At 38.3% G+C, this 16,454-nt stretch overlaps 1 protein-coding gene across 1 annotated transcript; it reads left to right on the top strand.

The window, feature by feature from the left end:
- Nucleotides 1-254: 254 nt before the first annotated feature.
- il1rl1 (interleukin 1 receptor-like 1) lies at nucleotides 255-16,326 on the top strand. The gene is made up of 11 exons (XM_053680871.1): nucleotides 255-310; nucleotides 3,119-3,191; nucleotides 3,692-3,938; nucleotides 5,330-5,492; nucleotides 5,820-5,970; nucleotides 6,086-6,154; nucleotides 6,235-6,336; nucleotides 8,840-9,019; nucleotides 11,905-12,042; nucleotides 12,502-12,666; nucleotides 15,555-16,326. The coding sequence occupies exons 2-11, from the start codon at nucleotides 3,119-3,121 to the stop codon at nucleotides 15,908-15,910; spliced, it is 1,644 nt and encodes a 547-aa protein (XP_053536846.1). The 5' UTR covers nucleotides 255-310; the 3' UTR covers nucleotides 15,911-16,326.
- Nucleotides 16,327-16,454: the final 128 nt, after the last annotated feature.

Here is a 16,454-nt window from a genome sequence, read left to right as displayed (position 1 = left end):
TTTTTTCTCCTGACCAAACACACTCTTATAGGAACTAGCTAATCATTTAAAGAAAAAAGTACCCTTACACAGGAAGTGGAGGATATCAGAGATCCTGTGTGAAGATGTTATCAAAATGTTTCAACATGTTTTAGTCCCTGATAATAAGAAACTCAGCATTATCGAATGGATGTGTGTGTGTGTGTGTGTGTGTGTGTGTGTGTGTATATATATATATATATATATATATATATATATATATATATATATATAGAATGTATTCAGAAGTGGCAAGGCTTCACTGGAACAGAGAAATTCTTGACCAAATAAGGTGAGCAAACAAACAGAACTAATAGAAAAAAATACAAGTTCTATTTATAATAGGAATAATGTAATTTGCACCATGCAAAAGTAGTCAGATGAAATAATAATTTATTCATTCAGGAATATTTTAATTAGCATATTAATTAAAAAGTAAATATTACCATTTAAATATGCACTTTATTTAAATAGTGTAAGCAATATGATAAGTAGATGACATGTCTGACTAAATTTAGATACTTATTTTACCTTTTAAAATAGAAGTCATTGAAAAGTAATAGTTAAGCACAGGTTAAATGTGGTGTAATGATAAATACACTTAATAAAATAATTGGAAATCTTTCATATACAGTATAAACAGGATATAATTAGTTATAGAGAATTTAAGTAAATGCTTTATAAACATGACTGTAGGAAGTACAGTAGTGTGGTAAGTCAAAGTACGTCTTCTGTCATTTGTTGGAGATAAATGTGTTTATATTTAATGTAATTGCCTTCTAAATAACTTCAGGTAAATATGGTGGAATGATCAAGATGTTTATTATATAGTTGACAACCATACAAAAAAATTATGTTGTTGTGTGCCATCGGTAGATAACTTCCTTATCTTAGCAATAGATGAAAACTGAAAATATGTCGAAAATACATCCTGTTGTAGAAAACGAGACCAGAAGCATTTGTTGGAGAGTTGTTATAAGAGGCAATAAACTCTCAACACACTGTTGAAACACAATGCGGAAAGCTAACTGTGATAAAGTCACCATTTTAATAGGCAACCACTCAATATGCACCAATCAGCCATACAACATTGAAACCACTGACAGGTAAAGCACATTTACAGCACAATGACCTTGTTCAGCTCTGTTCCCCAGCTGACATAGCAAGCATTTGTTTCATGTTTGTTATTCATGGTTTTGACCCTTGTTTGGTTTCACGATGATGGTCTCATCCTCTGAATACCTGTTTGTACTTTGTCTGACCTACTGCTTGACTTTGGGTTCTGTGGTTAATATTGTGATTTGGATTTATTTGTATGTGCCAGTCTTTATTTTTAATAAAAGCATTCACTGCAGTTGTTCTCTGGTCTTCTCCCACCAAGCAAAAACATGGCATTAGGTGGACTGGCTGTGCTAAAATGATCTTAGGTGTACATGTGATGCTCTGCAATAGACTGGAGTCCCACACAGTGTGCATTTCTATTTAGATGGAATTAAAAGCATTAGTACACATACATTTTTAATTATAAATGTCTTGGGAAAACCTGCAGGTTTTTTTCAGCACTGAGACTGAATGTGTCTGGCACAGCAGTGCTACAATACTCAGAGCTAATACAGTTGCAATCAAAAGTATTCAACCCCCATTGCAAATCAAGTTTATTGTCAAAATGTACAGACTTTTTGCAATGTTTGCAATGTTTGCAATGAACAAATCAAACAAAAGCATTTGAAATAGTTCAACACAACGAATGCTTCAAGTGGTTTCCCCGAATTCAACTGAAAATGCAACTTATAATGACTTCTCCAGTTTCAAAATAATTCAACCCCTTCATGGCAAGCATCTTTAGTACTTAGTAGAGCACCTTTTTGCTGTTATGACCTGCTGCAAACGAGATGCATAGCCATACACCAGCTTCTGGCAACACTCCTGCGGAACCTTAACCCATTCTTCATGAGCAGTGTCCTCCAGTTCAGTAATATTCTTGAGTTTGGGTGCTGCAACCACGTTCTTCAAATCCCACCAGAGATTTTCTATGGGGTCCAAGTCAGGTGACTGTGATGGCCCTGTAGAATCTTCCAGGGCTTCTTCTGCAACCAAGCCTTGGTAGAATTTGAGGTATGCTTGGTATCATTGTCCTGTTGGAACGTCCAATGACACCCAAGCTTCAGCTTCCTCAAAGATGGCATGATGTTTTCTCCTAGATACTTCTTGCCTTCCTAAATCCATCTTGCCTTCCAAATGCTGCAGGTTTCAGGTGCTAGAGGTTGCAAAGCAGCCCCAGAGCATCACCAAGCCACCACCAGATGTGACTGTGGACAGTGTGTTCTTTCTTCATTCTTCTTCCTCCAGACATACAGCTGATCTATCATGCCAAAAAGTTCCAGTTTTGTTTAATCACGGCACAGAACAGAATCCCAAAACTTCCATGGCTTATTTATATGATGTTGAGCCGAATTTTCTTGGGCTTTTGGGTCAGTAGTGGAGTATGTCTTAGAGTTCTGGCCTGGAAACAGTACACGTTTTACTGTACTCACTGAAACCTCAGTGCTGTTGCCACCAAGTCTTGCAGGTCTTTTGCATTCACTCGAGGGTTTTTCACAACCTGCCTTCTCAGAAATCTGATTGCAGCTGTTGATAGCTTCCTTTTTCTGCCCTTCCAGGTATTTAATACATTTTCTGCCTCTAGCCAGTTCAGGTATTTCATGTGTTCCAGCTCAAGCACACCTGGTGTAGCTGATGAAGCCCTTGATTAGTCACATCAGCTTGAGACAGCACCTGTTTTGAATATTTGTGCTGTTGTGAGAGATTCTATTCAGGAGGTTGAATAATTTTGAGACAGGAGAAGTCATTATAAGTTGCATTTTCAGTTGAATTTGGGGAAACCACTTGAAGCATTCATTGTGTTGAACTATTTCAATTGTTTTGTTTGATTTGTTCATTACAAACAGCTGAAAATCTGTAAAATTTTGAGAGTAAACTGATTTGCAATGGGGGTTGAATAATTTTGATTGCAACTGTACATGACAATACTAGTGCACTCTTGAGGAAATGAGGGATGAGGTGACGAGATCTCACTGAGTGCATGTGTGTGTTTTTGCAGATGACAGAGCTAAGGGTGCTTATTTACTTCTTTGCTGAACTTGTCATGGCCTCCGCATCCATGAATTACTCAGGTAAGGTGAAAATGGACAAGATAAGACAATGGATAAGATCCCTGACTTTTTTTTTATCCATATATAGGGCAAACATAGTACTCTGAAACACATCTGTAATGATAATAGGCATGATGAGGTCCAACCAAGATAACTAAATAAGTCTAAAGAATAGCAGAATACAGAATCAAGAGAACAAAGAACCCAGCAATTAACACACCAGACACTAGAAAATATTTATGCTGTCAATACAAGGTTTCAGAATAAAACTACATACCCATGCATATAGACTGGAGTTCAAACTACAAAACAAGATGGGTAATGTTTATTTCAGATCTTGGGTCAAAATTAGTGGAACAATAAACATTAAAATAAATTATAAATATATATATTTGAAAAATGATTTTGTTTATGATACCAGCCAGTAACATGCTGGGGATAAATTATTAAATGAATAATATAGTTGATAATGGGAAACTGATCAATAACACACTTTTGCAAGTAAACCTGTGTTTTTTCAGCCCACTGTGTAAGCCTTCAGGAAGTTGACACTATCAAAGTGATACAGGGTGAGGCACTGCGTCAGTCTTGCCCCAATCACGACTGCAGCAGCAAGATGAACAATTCACTGATATTTTGGTTCAAAAATGGAAGTGACGGAATCCAGCCAATCACGATGGAGGAAAATGAGCGGGTCCATTACCATGGCGCTGTCTTATACTTCCTGCCTTTAAGTCTGAATGACACAGGCCTTTACATCACACAAAGGTTATTATACACAGTCTTACTTATTACACACACAGACATAACACATCTATACATATGTCTAAAGCTATTTGAGGGTCTTCTTAATTACTATTTCTAAATAGTTACGTCATGGTGTACTGGGAAATATCATGACAAACACTTGATTTCCAGTTGTACTGTAGGGTGTTATTTAAAATATGAGGTGAGATTTTTAAAGCAGGCCACATTACATTTTTAAGCACGCAAAACAGGCAAAATTTGCTTATAGTTTGGTAAACTGGTGCAGAGCAAGAATGTACTGCAAAAAAGAAAAAATAGAAAATACTATATATTGATCAAACATTATTCATGAGCTCGTGATTAAACAAACATGAGATTTTTAAGGATATAATGTTCATATTCTTATAGTTATATTTGTGGTCTGCTTTATGAATTCAGTGCCAATTTTTGGTTGCCATTGTATTTTTCTTATTTCTGAGAATGATTGTCTACTATGCTGACGTGTTTAATAGGAGAATTTCTTTTAATAGTCTCAAATGTAAAGGATAATGCTCAGGTTTCGCTATTTTAGCATGAAAGCTTTGGAAACTAATCTGCTTAAGTAGAGTGTACAGTTGAGGAGGTGAGAGCGCTAAACAGACTAAAGGACTAAAGTGCCGCTGCATCACTGCATCTAACTGGTGGCACTATCAGCAGGAAGTTAAACATGCTGGGGATAAATTATTAAATGAATAATATAGTTGATATACTGGTAAACTGATAAATAATACACTTTTTTGGGTAATTTAGGTAAGCAATGTGCAAATAGACCAACAAGTTGATGAAAAGCAGAAAGTTATCAGAAAATAAGTCTTGGAAGATCCCATTTTAATTATATATATATATATATATATATATATATATATATATATATATATATATATATATATATATATATATATATATATATATATATATGCGCAAGTCTTTATAGGTTGCCTATTACTAGATTTCTATCTGGCAACAGGAACAATTTCAAGATATATGTACACACACACACAGAGACATGTGAAAAAATAAGTACACCCCATGGAAATTGTTGCCTTTTTCGACATATTTGGACAAGCAATCATTTGATCCTCTTTGAAACAGTGGCTATTAATAAAGGTGATACACTCTATCAAATAACACATAAAATTGGATGAATACCAATAAGCAGGAGTACAAATTTTTCGGCAATGTATAATAATAACAGGAGGAATTGAAATCAAAACCTGTGCACACCATCCTTTTATGAGGACTGGACACGCCCTCTATTAATCATATGAATCTGAAAACTGTGATATTGTGTTATCAGACTGTACAATTTTCATATTATTCTGCCACTAGTCTCAATAACAATGTATTTTATGTCCATGGTATGTGTTTCACAGATGGTATACTGCAACTGATTGTGAAGAGTTTAAAACTGAAATTGTGGTCTATGAGACGTTTCACACCGATCAACTGTATGGAAACTTTTCAGAGCAGATAGACATTCTGCCTCTTGATTGTCCAGTGTATCAAAACAAAGGAGAAACCATTACCTGGTACAAGGTAGATTCAGAAGGAGACTCTTTTTATTTAACTTATATCACTTGCCTCAAAAGGCTTTTCTCTAGTTATTGATATTTCTCATAGGGCCACTTGAATTTTAAGCCATAACAATCCATAAACTAAAGTAGCAATTGACTTGTTCTCTCCAAAAGCAATTTGTATGCTCTTAAAATTTTTTAACATGCAGATACACTTTTTTTTTTAATTATTATTTTTATAAAGAAGCATCCTTACCACTCCTTCAGTTTGTGCATCTTGTGCAGTTTGTGAGTTACAAATGATCAAAGTGGGGAAAGATGGCTCTGAAATATTAATTGTATTTTGAAGGATTTCCGTCTGATCCCTAACAATTCTGATGCCAAGCTTAAAGTTTACCTCCCTTCAGAAGAAGCTGAAGGAATATACACCTGTATGTGCACCTGGGAACATCACAATCAAGTTTACAACTCCAGTGGATCCTACCAGATTCAAAGAAAAGGTAGAGTGCTATGAGACTGTGACCACAATTGTGCTTGTTAAATTTCACAATATATCAACTCATTAGAGTTGGGCTATTTAATGTTTAATTTAAAAGAGTTTGAACCTGTTTTCAGAAAAAACAGTGCCTTTTCCTCCAACCTTTCAATATCCCATCAACAATTCTGTGGAGTTTGTGGACCTTGGTAAGAATCAGCATCAGTTCCTTCTCCTGTAAACCCAATATAGATCAATTATATAAGCTTACAACGTGAAACTCTTTCAGGGGCGGAGGTGAAGCTGAACTGTCGGGTGTTCTTTGGTATCAATGTAAGGGAACGGAGAAGTGTTTACTGGAAGAGAAACAATCACACACTGTACTGTTACAGTAGGTAAAACAACATTATTTGGCAATCAGTTATAGAATATATAATGTTTCTGCAATTAATCCACTGAGATTCTTAGTCCTTTGGCTAACAGTGTTGGGCAGGAGTGGAAAAGTACTAATTATTATCCTTAAAGCTTCACTATCCACCTTTTTTTGTTAAAATTAACAAAAAAATCAATTATTGAGCAAGTACATAAGCAAATCAGTGTTCAAAACTGTCTCCTTACCTTTCCCTGATTCGCAATGGTAAGCTTAAAATAATGATTTATTGGGTCAGATTTTGTAGGTAATGTCAGTTTGATGTTATTCATCTTTGTATGTCATATGTATAGTTTAAACCATCAGATTCATTTGTGAAGTGGAGCAGTGCTAAAGCACAGCCCACATAAAAGAAGTAACTCCGCAAGTAACTTGCAATTTTATGTTTTAAACAGAGATATTGATAGAGAGGCTAAAGTTCAGTTCAGTAAGTTTTAAGTATAGTTAATAATGAGCCTCATTTATCAATGCCTTATTAAAGTTAAAATTCGATTCAATTCAATTTTTATTTGTATAGAGCTTTTTACAACGGTCATTGTCTCAAAGCAGCTTTACAGAAATATATAAACACAGGATACAGATTTTAAGTGTGTGGATTAATCTCAGTTGAGTAAGCCAGTGCCGATGGTGGCGAGGAAAACTCCCTAAGATGATATGAGGAAGAAACCTTGAGTGGAACCAGACTCAGAAGGGAACCCGTCCTCATCTGGGTAACAACGGATAGTGTGAAAGTAAAAGAAAGTTCATTACGGTTTCTACATGAAGACTGTTTGTTGAACTAGTCCACTGTTCAAAGGAGACCAGAATGCAAAACTGCATGTGGTAATTGCAGTCCCAGGACCATAGCAACAACCGTAGTCCCAGCAACCACAGTGAGAATGTCCATGTGGAATTGGAGTTGATGAGAGCGCCATCCAGAGGTAGGACATCTGAACAGATCAGGCAGGACCGGAGAGCAGAAAGGGTGAGGATCACTGGCATCTCTATAAAATCATGTGTGGCTCAACAGAAGGAGAGAGGGAGGTAAAGAGTGGGAGAGATTGTTAGGTAAGACTGTGCTACTCATGGTAAGCTTGAGTAAACAAATACGTTTTCAGCCTAGACTTACACACTGAGACTGTGTCTGAGTCCCAAACACTAGTTGGAAGACTGTTCCATAACTGTGGGGCTTTATAAGAGAAAGCTCTTCCCCCTGCTGTAGCCTTCACTATTCAAGGTACCAACAAATAGCTTGCACCTTTTTTTCTAAGTAAGCGTGGCAGATCATAGAAGACCAAAAGTTCGCTTAGGTACTGTGGCACAAAACCATTTAGTGCTTTATAGGTCAATAGTAGTATTTTATAATCAAAGTGAGATTTCACTGGGAGCCAGTGTAGTGTGGATAAGATAGGGGTGATGTGGTCATATCTTCTAGTAAGGACTCTTGCAGCTGCATTCTGGACTAACTGGAGCTTGTTTATGCACCTAATGGAACATCCAGACAGTAAGGCATTACAATAAACTAGTCTAGAGGTGACAAAAGCATGAACTAATGTTCTTGGTCCTAGTAGAAGTACTTCTGTCTTTCAGAATTAAGTAAGAGGAAGTTAATAAGCATCCAACGTCTAATGTCCTTTACACAATCCTCAACTTTATTAAGATGCTGTATGTCATCTGGCTTTGCTGAAACAAACAACAGTGGAAGCTAATTCCATGCTTATGAATAATTTGACCTAGAGGTAGCATATATATAAAGTAAAAAGTAGTGGGCCTAAAACAGAACCTTGTGGAACTAAAATATTAATAAAGTTGATACACTCTATAAATTTACATACAATTGACATTTTGTAGTAATTTTCACAATTTAAATTAACAAAAAAAACAAACAAACAAAAAAAACAGACCAGTCACATGGAAAAAGTAAGTGCATCCCTACATTTATCACATCTTCAAATCCATGAAATTAGAATCAGGTGTTCAAGATTGGGAGCCGATGATTAGAACCTATATATATACCTTTATATGTCCATACACTGTATCCATCTTCTATACCGCTAAATTCTTTTCAGGGTCACGGGGAAACCTGGAGCCTATCCCAGGGAGCATCGGGCACGAGGTACACCCTGGAAAGGGTGCCAAAAGGATGGGCACAATCGCATACACATTCATACACTCATTCATACACTACAGACACGCCAATCAGCCTACCATGCATGTGTTTGGACTGGGGGAGGAAACCGGAGTACCCGGGGGAAACCCCCGCAGCACAGGGAGAACGTGCAAACTCCGCACACACAGGGCTACGGCAGGAATTGAACCTCGGACCCTGGAGGTGTGAGGCGAACGTGCTAACCATTAAACCGCCTTGCGCCTCCTATGTTGTATAATATATAGAAATAAAAATAGAAAGCAAATAGGCGTTAGGAATTGTTGCAGGACAGTAGTATATTTGCACATGCAAAATGTATTTAAATTTAGATGAAAGAGAATGTATTTGTATTGAGAATGTATTCCACATTGTTTTTTTTCAGGATGAAAAATGGAGAAATACTGTCAAGTCTGACGATTAGTCAGGTTTCAGAGACGGACCTCCAATATAAATATTGTTGTGTAGCCATAAGCACATATAACTGGGACTTTGTATGCATCACCCTCATGGCCAGAGGTAAGTTCCCACTAGTATTAAAGGGTACGGCATCCCAAAATTGTAATATTCAGTAGGATGAGGCAGGACTTGCAGGATTCTCCATATTTATACATGACAGTAAACAGGCGAGGGTCGAAACCCGGAAGAACCAGAACAATGAGACAACACAGTAACAATGAAACATGACTCAGAGTTTAACAACATGAAAGCACAAGACTTTGCACTGAAACAATAAAACCTTAGGGCTTAAATAAGTAAACTCATTAAAAACTAAACACAGAGCACCCGGACACAATCGCGACCTACACCAATGATGGGATGAGGCCGGAGACACAAAATCAAACCAAAACCCACATGACAATGTAAAGAAGAAAGTACATGGAGGTTGAAAACAAGACATGAAAGGAACTTAAAAAAAAAAACAAGCAGTTACTATAATGGTAATAAATGTATAAGTATAATATTAATAAGTGTTTTTATAAAAATAAATAAATAAATAAATAACTGTCAAATCATGACTCATGCAGTTTGGCTGAATCTGATACTCCGCACCAATTCGTGACAGAAGGTGTATCGGATGGCGGCGACCTTTTGGTTGTTAATGCCCCCAAATGCGGAAGAATTTACACACCTCAGCCCTGAGCCATAAATAAAGCAGCTGCTTCAAGCACTGAATATAATCACACAACACATTATTTGGCTGCTGATTATAAACCATGAAGATAACACAGCTACTCCATCACTTTTCTTACCTGCATTTTATCTCCCCATTTATATGCTGAAGTTTGTATTAGTGTTCAATAATTGTCCTATTTTTGTTAGCTAGATTTAATGCAAAAGTTCATATTGTTATAAACAATGTCAGTCATCTTACATACAGTATCTCACAACAGTGAGTACACCCCTCACATTTTGGTAAATATTTGATTATATCTTTTCATGTGACAACACTGAAGAAATGACACTTTGCTACAATGTAAAGTAGTGAGTGTACAGCTTGTGTAACAGTGTAAATTTGCTGTCCCCTCAAAATAACTCAACACATAGACATTAATGTCTAAACAGCTGGCAACAAAAGTGAGTACACCCCTAAGTGAAAATGTCCAAATTGGGCCCAATTAGCCATTTTCCCTCCCCGGTGTCATGTGACTTGTAAGTGTTACAAGGTCTCAGGTGTGAATGGGGAGCAGGTGTGTTAAATTTGGTGTCATTGCTCTCACACTCCCTCATACTGGTCACTGGAAGTTCAACATGGCACCTCATGGCAAAGAAATCTCTGAGGATCTGAAAAAAAGTATTGTTGCTGTACATAAAGATGACCTAGGCTATAAGAAGATTGCCAAGACCCTGACACTGAGCTGCAGCACGGTGGCCAAGACCATACAGCGGTTTAACAGGACAGGTTCCACTCAGAACAGGCCTCGCCATGGTCGACCAAAGAAGTTGAGTGCACATGCTCAGCGTCATATCCAGATGTTGTCTTCAGGAAATAGACATATGAGTGCTGCCAGCATTGCTGCAGAGGTTGAAGGGGTGGGGGGTCAGCCTGTCAGTGCTCAGACCGTACACCGCACACTGCATCAAATTGGTCTGTATGGCTGTCGTCCCAGAAGGAAGCCTCTTCTAAAGATGATGCACAAGGAAGCCCGCAAACAGTTTGCTGAAGACAAGCAGACTAAGGACATGGATTACTGGAACTGTGGTCCTGTGGTCTGATGAGACCAAGATAAACGTATTTGGTTCAGATGGTGTCAAGCGTGTGTGGCGGCAACCAGGTGAGGAGTACAAAGACAAGTGTGTCTTGCCTACAGTCAAGCATGGTGGTGGGATGTCATGATCTGGGGCTGCATTTGCATGTCATGATCTGGAGCTACAGTTCATTGAGGGAACCATGATTGCTAACATATACTGTGACATACTAAAGCAGAGCATGATCCCCTCCCTTTGGAGACTTGGCCGCAGGGCAGTATTCCAGCATGATAACGACCCCAAACACACCTCCAAGATGACCACTGCCTTGCTAAAGAAGCTGAGGGTGAAGGTGATGGACTAAACCCTATTGAGCATCTGTGGGGCATTTTCAATCGGAAGGTGGAGGAGCACAAGGTCTCTAACATCCACCAGCTCCGTGATGTCGTCATGGAGGAGTGGAAGAGGACTCCAGTGGCAACATGTGAAGCTCTGGTGAACTCCATGCCCAAGAGGGTTAAGGCAGTGCTGGAAAATAATGGTGGCCACACAAAATATTGAGATGTTGGGCCCAATTTGGACATTTTCACTTAGGGGTGTACTCACTTTTGTTGCCAGCGGTTTAGACTTTAATGGCTGTGTCTTGAGTTATTTTGAGGGGACAGCAAATTTACACTGTTACATAAGCTGTACACTCACTACTTTACATTGTAGCAAAGTGTCATTTTTCAGTGTTGTCATATGAAAAGATATAATCAAGTATTTACCAAAATGTGAGGGGTGTACTCACTTTTGTGAGATACTGTATTTTTTCCTCCACTCATAGTTACATTGTAATTGCCATTAGTTATGGCACAGTTCATTAATAAATACAGCACTGTGGTTAATTTATGTGGGATGGGTCCTCTCTGTGATCATACTATCTCTTCCCATTTAACAGAAAGCAAGAGGACACACTAACATTGCTGGCCTGAGTGTTTGTGCTGAGTGCTTTTTTCTGAGTGATTAGATCGATGGAAACTTTGTTGATGTTGTGTCAAACATCTAGCAGCTTTATAAGCAAGTAGTTCCTATAAGTATATTGTGGGGTTATTGTTGCTGTGTTCACACTAGCGATGATAGAAAGGTGTCCGAACACACAGTGTGTTGCAGCTTGCTGTGTATGGGGCTAATTAAAATATGCTGTTACTAGAGCACATTGCTTTATGTTTCAGAATCACTGCTCCCAGTGGTTGTGACGTTTTCATGCACAATCCTGTTCCTTCTGCTGGCTGCTGGGATGGTGAAGTGGTTCACTGTGGATCTGGTCTTGTTTTTCAGAAGCTTCAGAATAATGCAAAGCAAAAGAGATGGTAAAGAACTTTGGAAAATATAATAGTAATGAACTCAAAAGGAATGTATTATTGATTTATTAAGGAATTTTTATATTTTACAGAATTGACATTTTCATGATACACACTTTGGGCCTTAGTGTTTTCTGCTGGTTTCAGCTCCTTGCACAGCTGAACTGAATTTAATAACCCATGTGAAGCGCTGAATTAGACCAACCATAATGTGTGAGCAATGTGTGAGATTATGTGTGAAACTGTACTGAATATCAAATAGGTTGAGTTGCAGTATGAGAAGTTAAAAAAGGCAGCTCTGTGCAGAATTATTTGTCCCAGTGATTTAAAGACACAGTGATGTAAGTGTTAATGTGTGACATTTAGGCCCTGAAGAACAGTACACAGACAAGAACAGATTTGTGTACAAATCTTACCAGTACCAGCCTTTGTGTTTTATAGAAGGGTTTAAATGTTCTCTGTCTTTAGATGGCAAAGTATATGATGCATATGTGATCTACCAGAAGGATAACATAGATGAAAAAAACGGAAAGAAAGTTGCTCATTTTGTCAACAAAGTTTTGCCAGCTGTACTGGAGAACGCCTGTGGCTTTAAACTCTACATTCATTGCAGAGACGACCTACCTGGTGAAGGTGCAGTATAACAATATTATCCATACCTCAATTATATATATAGTCATCCATAGCATCGTGCATTGAGACTTCATATATTGTATATACCAAGCGATATAGTTATAATTAGTGAGGATGTGCCTATATACAAGTTATTTTGTAGAGTATATATATTGAGTTTGCTACTCTAGGTTTCAGACATTTGAATGTATATCATTAGTCAGAGCCAACTGACAGCTTAAAAAGCCAAAATGTCTCAGATTCCTTATCCAGTATCGTAGTGATGGCTGGGAATGATATAAGATGGGAGAGTCGAATCTAATTTTGCTCTCGTCTGACCAGACTACACTCTCCCATTATTTCATAGGCTTGTCCTGAAAACAAAGGTTCACATACTTTTGCCACTCACAGATATGTGATATTTGATAATTTTCTCAATAAATAAATGACCAAGCGTAATATTTTTATCAGATTTGTATCTACTTTTAGAACATGTGAAAATATGATGGTGTTTTAAGGCATATTTATGCAGAGATAGGGAAAATTCTACAGGGTTCACAAACTTTCAAGCATCACTGTACATGGGAATGGGTAGGCTTAAAAATTGTACTCCAGTCAGCTAATGGAGGGCCTCAGAGACATTTTGACTTCACTATTTACCCCCTGTCACAATATCCACGCATACAGTGAGGGAAAAAAGTATTTGATCCCCTGCTGATTTTTTACGTTTGCCCACTGACAAAGAAATGATCGGTCTATAATTTTAATGGTAGATTTATTTGAACAGTGAGAGACAGAATAACAACAAGAAAATCCAGAAAAACGCATGTCAAAAATGTTATAAATTGATTTGCATTTTAATGAGGGAAATAAGTATTTGACCCCTCTGCAAAACATGACTTAGTACTTGGTGGCAAAACCCTTGTTGGCAATCACAGAGGTCAGACGTTTCTTGTAGTTGGCCACCAGGTTTGCACACATCTCAGGAGGGAGTTTGTCCCACTCCTCTTTGCAGATCTTCTCCAAGTCATTAAGGTTTCGAGGCTGACGTTTTGCAACTCGAACCTTCAGCTCCCTCCACAGATTTTCTATGGGATTAAGGTCTGGAGACTGGCTAGGTCACTCCAGGACCTGAATATGCTTCTTCTTGAGCCACTCCTTTGTTCCTTGGCCGTGTGTTTTGGGTCATTGCCATGCTGGAATACCCATCCACGACCCATTTTCAATGTCTTGGCTGAGGGAAGGAGGTTCTCACCCAAGATTTGACGGTACATGGCCCTGTCCATCGTCCCTTTGATGCGATGAAGTTGTCCTGTCCCCTTAGCAGCAAAACCTCCATGTTTGACGGTGGGGATGGTGTTCTTGGGGTCATAGGCAGCATTCCTCCTCCTCCAAACACGGCCAGTTGAGTTGATGCCAAAGAGCTCCATTTTGGTCTCATCTGACCATAACACTTTCACCCAGTTGTCCTCTGAATCATTCAGATGTTCATTGGCAAACTTCAGACGGGCATGTATATGTGCTTTCTTGAGCAGGGGGACCTTGCGGGCGCTGCAGGATTTCAGTCCTTCAAGGCATAGTGTGTTACCAATTGTTTTCTTGGTGACTATGGTCCCAGCTGCCTTGAGATCATTGACAAGATCCTCCCGTATAGTTCTGGGCTGATTCCTCACTGTTCTCATGATCATTGCAACTCCACGAGGTGAGATCTTGCATGGAGCCCCAGGCCGAGGGAGATTGACAGTTCTTTTGTGTTTCTTCCATTTGCGAATAATTGCACCAACTGTTGTCACCTTCTCACCAAGCTGCTTGGCAATGGTCTTGTAGAACATTCCAGACTTGTGTAGGTCTACAATCTTGTCCCTGACATCCTTGGAGAGCTCTTTGGTCTTGGCCATGGTGGAGAGTTTGGAATCTGATTGATTGATTGCTTCTGTGGACAGGGGTCTTTTACACAGGTAACAAGCTGAGATTAGGAGCACTCTCTTTAAGAGTGTGCTCCTAATCTCAGCTCATTACCTGTTTAAAAGACACCTGGGAGCCAGAAATCTTTCTGATTGAGAGGTCTTTCTGACCTCTGTGATTGCCAACAAGGGTTTTGCCACCAAGTACTAAGTCATGTTTTGCAGAGGGGTCAAATACTTATTTCCCTCATTAAAATGCAAATCAATTTATAACATTTTTGACATGCGTTTTTCTGGATTTTCTTGTTGTTATTCTGTCTCTCACTGTTCAAATAAATCTACCATTAAAATTATAGACTGATCATTTCTTTGTCAGTGGGCAAACGTACAAAATCAGCAGGGGATCAAATACTTTTTTCCCTCACTGTAGTCATTGATCATAACTGACTGAGCTACTATTTGCTAGCTAGCTGATATTATCCATCATTTTAATGTAAGTAAACCATTGCCTTTTATTTATCATCTAATAACTTCTATGAAATGCATTTATTGTAAGGAAGTTATAGGGGGAGATATGAAGGTCATCTGAATTTGAAAACGACAAAACATTATTCCTGAAAATAAATTGTGGAGATGTAACTTAAAATTTAAGGTTGGCTAAGTCACAATTCACTAACATGGGAATGGGCGGCGTTAAAATGCCATGAACTCCACCTGGTATATACAGTCATTGGTCCAGATGCACACCTTCTGGCAAAGCTTTCTAATAAAGAAAAAAAAAACCCTCTGTCGAGTAGAAATCACCACCTGGTGCCTGACTAATGCAACTGTTATAAATAAATGAACTGAACCAAGAATGAAACATTCATATTGGCTTTATAATTCTACTGACATAAAATAAACAAAAGTAATCCAGGACATCAAATACTAAGTATTGAACTCAGTGACAAGGGAAGGAATATATTCAAAATTTGTTCATCAGCTAACGTTTCTCTCCACCACCAGACTGCACTGAGCTGATTGAGACGAGAATGCAGCTGAGTCGCAGGCTCATAGCTGTGCTGCCTCCAGGAGTCGGTCAACATCAAGGGGTCAAAACCTCACTCTGTTATGACTGGCATGTGGGGCTGCACCGAGTGCTGGTCGAGCAAGAACTGAAAGTGATTCTGATTCAACTGGGAGATATGAAGGAGTATTCCCATCTGCCCCTGGGGCTGCAGCATCTCCTCCAGAAGACTCCACCCCTAAGGTGGGATGAGGGGAGTGGCCGAGCAACTTGCCCCACCTCCCGTTTCTGGAAGCAGGTGCGCTACATGATGCCTGTTCCTCCAGACTCCAGCTCTCATGGTGTTGACTTTTAAATCTAATAAGCACTGTTAAGCATACTATAGATGCTTCTATCTGAAATCCTTATAACTCACAATACAGGTACATTATCATGTTAGACCATGTTTGAATTGTTGCAACCATAACTGATTGATATTTAAGCATTTATTTTTACACAAGCCTGTATATGAATTATATTATTTTTATTCCTCAGAATGCTCTCTACTTAAACTGTACACTTAGACCTCAGTCTTGTATTCTTGTAAACCAATTTTAAAGAGTATGTACAGATTTATATAAACAATTTTAACATGGAATTTAGAATTTCTTCTAAAGTTAAATAAAAGAAATAAATAAAAATAGAAAACAATATTCTTATAGTCATTCTGAAAATCCTTCTCTATTCCCAGAGACGCCACAATTATGAGTGCAAATCCACAAAAACCCACAAAAGTCCCTCCTCTCGATCAGCAAGCTTGAGAAGACTATTTGTGGCTAACCAGTTGTGGGTTATTGTCTGTTAGGATATCTAGGCTGTTAGTGCTCATATGCACATCATAAGCATTTATAAATGTAGAA

The sequence above is a fragment of the Ictalurus punctatus genome, chromosome 6, assembly GCF_001660625.3.
Source record: "Ictalurus punctatus breed USDA103 chromosome 6, Coco_2.0, whole genome shotgun sequence".
NCBI lineage: Eukaryota > Metazoa > Chordata > Actinopteri > Siluriformes > Ictaluridae > Ictalurus > Ictalurus punctatus.
Note: the sequence above shows the minus strand (reverse complement) of the source record. Positions and strands in the feature narration are given on the sequence as shown.

Coding starts and splice junctions, on each gene's coding strand:
- il1rl1 (XM_053680871.1), top strand. CDS start 3,119: ATGACAGAGCTAAGGGTGCTTATTTACTTCTTTGCTGAACTTGTCATG. Junction 3,939..5,329: donor GGCCTTTACATCACACAAAG/GTTATTATACAC, acceptor TGTGTTTCACAG/ATGGTATACTGCAACTGATT. Junction 6,155..6,234: donor TGTGGAGTTTGTGGACCTTG/GTAAGAATCAGC, acceptor AAACTCTTTCAG/GGGCGGAGGTGAAGCTGAAC.